This window comes from Brassica oleracea, chromosome C8, assembly GCF_000695525.1.
Source record: "Brassica oleracea var. oleracea cultivar TO1000 chromosome C8, BOL, whole genome shotgun sequence".
NCBI lineage: Eukaryota > Viridiplantae > Streptophyta > Magnoliopsida > Brassicales > Brassicaceae > Brassica > Brassica oleracea.
This window is the reverse complement of record NC_027755.1, coordinates 24,336,078-24,341,220: the sequence shown is the minus strand read 5'-3', so window position 1 is coordinate 24,341,220 and position 5,143 is coordinate 24,336,078. Positions and strand designations below refer to the sequence as shown.

The following is a 5,143-nucleotide window of genomic DNA, read 5'->3' as shown; positions in this document are numbered from 1 at the left end:
TTAGAGAATTTTTTATATTTAATATGTACCAAATAAAAGTAAACATGCTAGTAAGTACATTGAAAATGTGAGTAGCCTAGTGGTAAAATACCTTGCCTTTTGACCAACCAACCTGAGTTCGAATACAGGGGTCTATATATTTTTAATTTCAAATCATGTAAAACGACGTCGTTTCACTTAACGCCAACAATAAACGATGTCAAATATTTCTGTTAAATTTGTTGACGGCGTGCTAAATTGGCAAGTCAGCGAAGTTTTTTGGCCAGCTCAAAATTTTATGTTTCTTTTGGCAATTCGTACAAAGTTGAGGTTTTTTTTTGGCCCAATTCTCATTTGTATTTGGAGTTTTGATGATATCACCGGTTAAGTTTGTGTTTCTTACCGTTCATAATTGATTACAAACAAGCTTAGCTTCTCAAAAAAGCTTTATGAAAGGTCGTAACTTTATTATTCCACACACAAAGGTCCAACTATTTGTCTTCCCCTTTCCCAGTGTGTGAACTCGTTAAAACGACGTGGTTCTGAAACAGTAACTGGCTGACCATCATCATCTTCATACGCCGGATAGTGACCTCCCAAAAGAAACACAGAATCATTATTATTCCCCTCTTCAAATCTTTCGTCCCCTTGTGCATTTCGCTTAAAAGTTGGAACCCAAAATCGTAAAAAGTTTTGACCTTTTCTCATTTTTTTGTTTGCATTAATGGCTTACCAAAATTTGTGAGCTCTTGAACTAAAGACCCTCTCTTTCTTATTCTTTCTTACGGTTTTGTGTTTGGAGCAATGAAGAAGCCCAAACTCGAAAACTCCGCCTCACAGAGTCGATTCGGGCTTGTTCACTCCCTATTAGCTCTTCTCCTCTTTTACTTCCTCTGCATCAGCTTCCAAATCCCTTCCGGGTCTGATGACGTGTCTTCCTTTGACGCATTGCCGAGACAGATGCTTGTCGGTACGGAAACAAACCGAGCTCCTGTCGGAGAAGAAGAAGGAAATAAACCGGGTCGGGTTAATCGGGTGGGTCACGCCCAGCTTCGCTCCCCGGAGCATAAAGTTCGAGACTTTAAAACCGTCTCCGAACTCTTCTCCAACGAGACCTTCTTCGCCGGCGGCGATGAGTTCTCCGTCTTCTACAAAACGGCGATCTCGACGGGGAAGAAAATGTGGGACGGGCTCGATTCCGGTTTAGTAACCAAACCGGAAGAAACCAACCCCCGGAATGAGAAATGTCCGGATATGGTTTCGGTTAACGGGCCCGAGTTCGTGAACCGGAGCAAGGTGTTGGTTTTGCCGTGCGGGTTAACGCTGGGGTCTCAGGTAACCGTCGTGGCGACGCCGCACTGGGCGCACGCGGAGAAAGGTGATAAGACGGTGATGGTGACGCAGTTCATGATGGAGTTGCAGGGGTTGAAGGCGGTGGAGGGGGAAGATCCGCCTCGGATCCTCCATTTCAACCCGAGGATTAGAGGTGATTGGAGTGGGAGGCCAGTGATTGAGCAGAACACTTGTTATCGTATGCAGTGGGGCTCTGCTTTACGATGCGATGGGCGTGAGTCTAGTGATGAGGAGGAAGATTCTGGTATTGACTTCTGAACTAGCGTTGACTTTAAATAATTGTTTAGTTTGACTTGTAAAGGTTCGATTTTTATTTGGTTTATGGGTTTTGTTGAAGTTGATGGAGAGGTGAAATGTGAGAGGTGGAAGAGGGATGATGATGGTGATGATGAGTCAAAGAACACATGGTGGTTGAAAAGGCTAATGGGTGGGAGGAAGAAGATAACACATGATTGGCCATACCCTTTTGAAGAAGGGAAGCTCTTTGTCCTTACCCTTAGAGCTGGGATGGAAGGTTATCACATCAGCGTTAATGGAAGACATATCACGTCTTTCCCTTACAGAACCGTGAGTAACAGAACACAAACAGTTCATTGGTTTAGTGGTTTATCATTGGTTATTTTTCTATCTCAGGGGTTTGTTCTAGAGGATGCTACTGGATTAGCAGTGAAGGGGAACATTGATGTGCATTCGATATACGCTTCATCTTTACCCTTCACAAACCCGAGTTTCGCGCCGCAAAAGCATCTTGAGATGCAAAGCATATGGAAAGCTCCTGCGTTATTACCTGAGAAGCCTGTAGAGCTCTTCATTGGGATCCTCTCTGCTGGTAACCATTTTGCAGAGAGAATGGCTGTGAGGAAGTCATGGATGCAGCATAAGCTAGTCAGATCCTCGAAAGTTGTCGCCCGGTTTTTCGTGGCATTGGTAAGCACAGTTCTTGATATTATACAGAACATCACCTAAACATAGTCTTTGCTTATGTGAATTAATCTCTTGCAGCACGCAAGAAAGGAAGTCAATGTGGATCTAAAGAAAGAAGCTGACTACTTTGGTGATATTGTGATAGTACCGTACATGGATCATTACGACCTCGTTGTGCTCAAGACCGTTGCCATCTGCGAATATGGGGTTAGCACAGTGGCGGCAAAGTATATAATGAAATGTGACGATGATACGTTTGTGCGAGTGGATGCTGTTATCCAGGAAGCAGAGAAGGTTAAAGGAAGAGATAACCTTTATATTGGAAACATTAACTTCTACCATAAGCCTCTGCGCACTGGGAAATGGGCTGTGACATATGAGGTACATATGCTTAGAGTCTTTACACTCACTTGAGCTTAACAAGTAATGTGTGCTTAGCCTTTTATGTTATTGTCAAACCAGGAATGGCCAGAAGAGTATTATCCTCCCTATGCTAATGGTCCCGGTTACATCTTGTCATATGATATAGCTAAGTTCATCGTCGATGATTTTGAGCAGCAGAGATTAAGAGTAAGTCAACCTTTCTACCCATTTGGTGGATTTAGCATCTGTTGATGTGATGTTGTACATGTTGGTTATTGCAGTTATTCAAGATGGAAGATGTGAGCATGGGAATGTGGGTGGAGAAGTTCAACGAGACTAGGCCAGTGGCGGTGGTTCACAGCCTCAGGTTCTGCCAGTTCGGATGCATAGAAGACTACTTCACCGCTCATTATCAGTCGCCACGGCAGATGATTTGCTTGTGGGATAAGCTGCAGAGACTTGGGAAGCCCCAGTGCTGCAACATGAGATGACTTTACATTGTTTTTTATTTTTTGCCGGATTCATTTGAAAAGAAAATGAATACGCAGATGTGTTGAGTTTATGGAGCTAACTGCTTTAGATCTCTGTATAGAACAATCTATAATGTATCTATATATATGATATAAGGAAGAGCTCTTGAAAAGTTGACAGAAAACTCAAAATAGTTTTGCTACTGCAAGTGTGCTATCTCTTACAACTTCCTCATCAAGATGAGGAGTTTGAATTATTTTAGCTATACTCTGTTTCATCAACAGAGAATCTTTAAAGATTGGTTCGAGAAGAGTACAAGGAAGGATAGGTAATATTATTGTATTCTAACGTTTAGCAACTTTAGACTACGTCACTAGTAAATCACTCCTATAATAATTATTTATTTGTTTTTGAAGGTTTTTAGTTCTGAGTGCAAAGATAAACAGAGGAAATAAACCATAAAACGAAACATCGACAGAGTTGAGGGCTAAACACAAATTAAGCTGACAGCCCCACACATTTTTGCAAAATCAACAGTTGATGAGAACACTGGTGGCGTGATAACCAGATAGTATAATCGGTGTGGCTCTCCACATGTCTGCGTCCTCTTTATCAAGGTCACAGCTTAAGACCTCATAATCACATCCCCGTTTAAAAAGGATAACCTTATTGTTCCATTGCCCTAGTTTGAACCTGAAATCAGCCCGAGGCACAGACACCCAGCTCCAAGAATTCTTCTCTGGATCAAACACTCCCATTCCAGGTATGTTATAGTTGAGGAAATACACTTTGTTCCTAACAACAGTGTAGGAGTGCACCGACAGTGTTTGCCCCGAGTCTAACTCTTCCCAAGTCTTCGTTCTGGGGTCATATGTGTCAATGAACCTTAATTCATTGCCTGAAAAAAGATGTAAGAAATTTTATACAGATGGAGTATTATTTAATAACTGCTTTTAAATATTTCACTAAAATTAAGTATTATTTTTTTGAGAACTGACTTTCACTAAAATCTAGTATTTTGCTAATTATATCTAACATATCTCTCTATTATATATTTAAAGATGGGGAGATTTTGAAATATATTGTTACTAATTATAATATATTTTTATTAGAACATTAATTTTCTAATTAATGATTTGAATACAATATTTTAAATTTTATATTTGATAGATTCTTAAATTTTATTTCATATAAATTATACCAATCAAAAATCTAATATGTTATCCTCAAATTTGGTATCGTTTGTTTCAATTAAAAAAAGGAATTCAATTTTCTACTACTATTAAGTGTTAAACCCATTCAACGTCTTTCCTCAAAGCTATCTTTTCCTTCTTTAACCAGATATTTTTTTAATAATTTAGCTCTTTCTTGTCAAACTGACCAAATCCATATTTTTATGGCAGTTTTTGGATATTTATTTCCAAAATCATCAAACCTCAAACTATCTTAGTGTAAAATATCTATATTATTAAAAGATAAGTACCCATTTGAAAATGTTCATACTTCTTTAATTAAATTTCATATTTATTTGCTTGTCTTTTTCAGTTACATTAATGAAATATCATTAAATGTATTTAAACTACCTATTTTATTTTTTCACTACAAGAAAATACAAGTATAGCGGCGGCCAAAATCCTCGTTATTTCCTCGTAAAAGAAGGGTTACGAGGAAATGGCGATGAAAGGCGTTTCGTCGTTATATGTTTGTCGTAAGAGAAGATTCGTCGCCATTTCCTCGTTCATTAGCGAGGTTATATTTTCCTCGTAAAGAAGAATTAAGGTTTCGTCGTAAAGACCACGTGGGGTTTCCACGTAATGCGGTCGTTGTGTTTCCTCGTAAGTAACTCGAAAAGGATTCGTCGTAAAAGACCCGCAAAAACCTCTAAATATATTCGTCGTAATAAAAACGTAAATAACACGAAAGTAATTCGTCGTAATAGAATCGTAAAGTATACGAAAACGAATCCACGTAAAATCCTCGTTAATAGTTCCTACCAACTCGTTTTATGTCGACGACAGCTGATGTTGTGTCGTCTCCAACACGTCGCGCAGCT

The 5,143-nt window shown here is 39.4% G+C and overlaps 1 protein-coding gene across 1 annotated transcript; it reads left to right on the top strand.

The window, feature by feature from the left end:
* The first annotated feature begins 573 nt into the window (after positions 1 to 573).
* On the top strand, positions 574 to 3,270 carry LOC106312085 (probable beta-1,3-galactosyltransferase 17). The gene is made up of 6 exons (XM_013749467.1): positions 574 to 1,576; positions 1,670 to 1,899; positions 1,966 to 2,259; positions 2,335 to 2,637; positions 2,719 to 2,826; positions 2,901 to 3,270. The coding sequence occupies exons 1-6, from the start codon at positions 784 to 786 to the stop codon at positions 3,108 to 3,110; spliced, it is 1,938 nt and encodes a 645-aa protein (XP_013604921.1). The 5' UTR covers positions 574 to 783; the 3' UTR covers positions 3,111 to 3,270.
* The last annotated feature ends 1,873 nt before the right edge of the window (positions 3,271 to 5,143 follow it).

Excerpts from the sequence above, each read along its gene's own strand:
- LOC106312085 (XM_013749467.1), top strand. The coding sequence starts at position 784 with ATGAAGAAGCCCAAACTCGAAAACTCCGCCTCACAGAGTCGATTCGGG. Across the intron at positions 1,577-1,669 it reads TGATGAGGAGGAAGATTCTG|TTGATGGAGAGGTGAAATGT; the intron begins GTATTGACTTCT and ends GTTTTGTTGAAG. Across the intron at positions 2,638-2,718 it reads AATGGGCTGTGACATATGAG|GAATGGCCAGAAGAGTATTA; the intron begins GTACATATGCTT and ends TTGTCAAACCAG.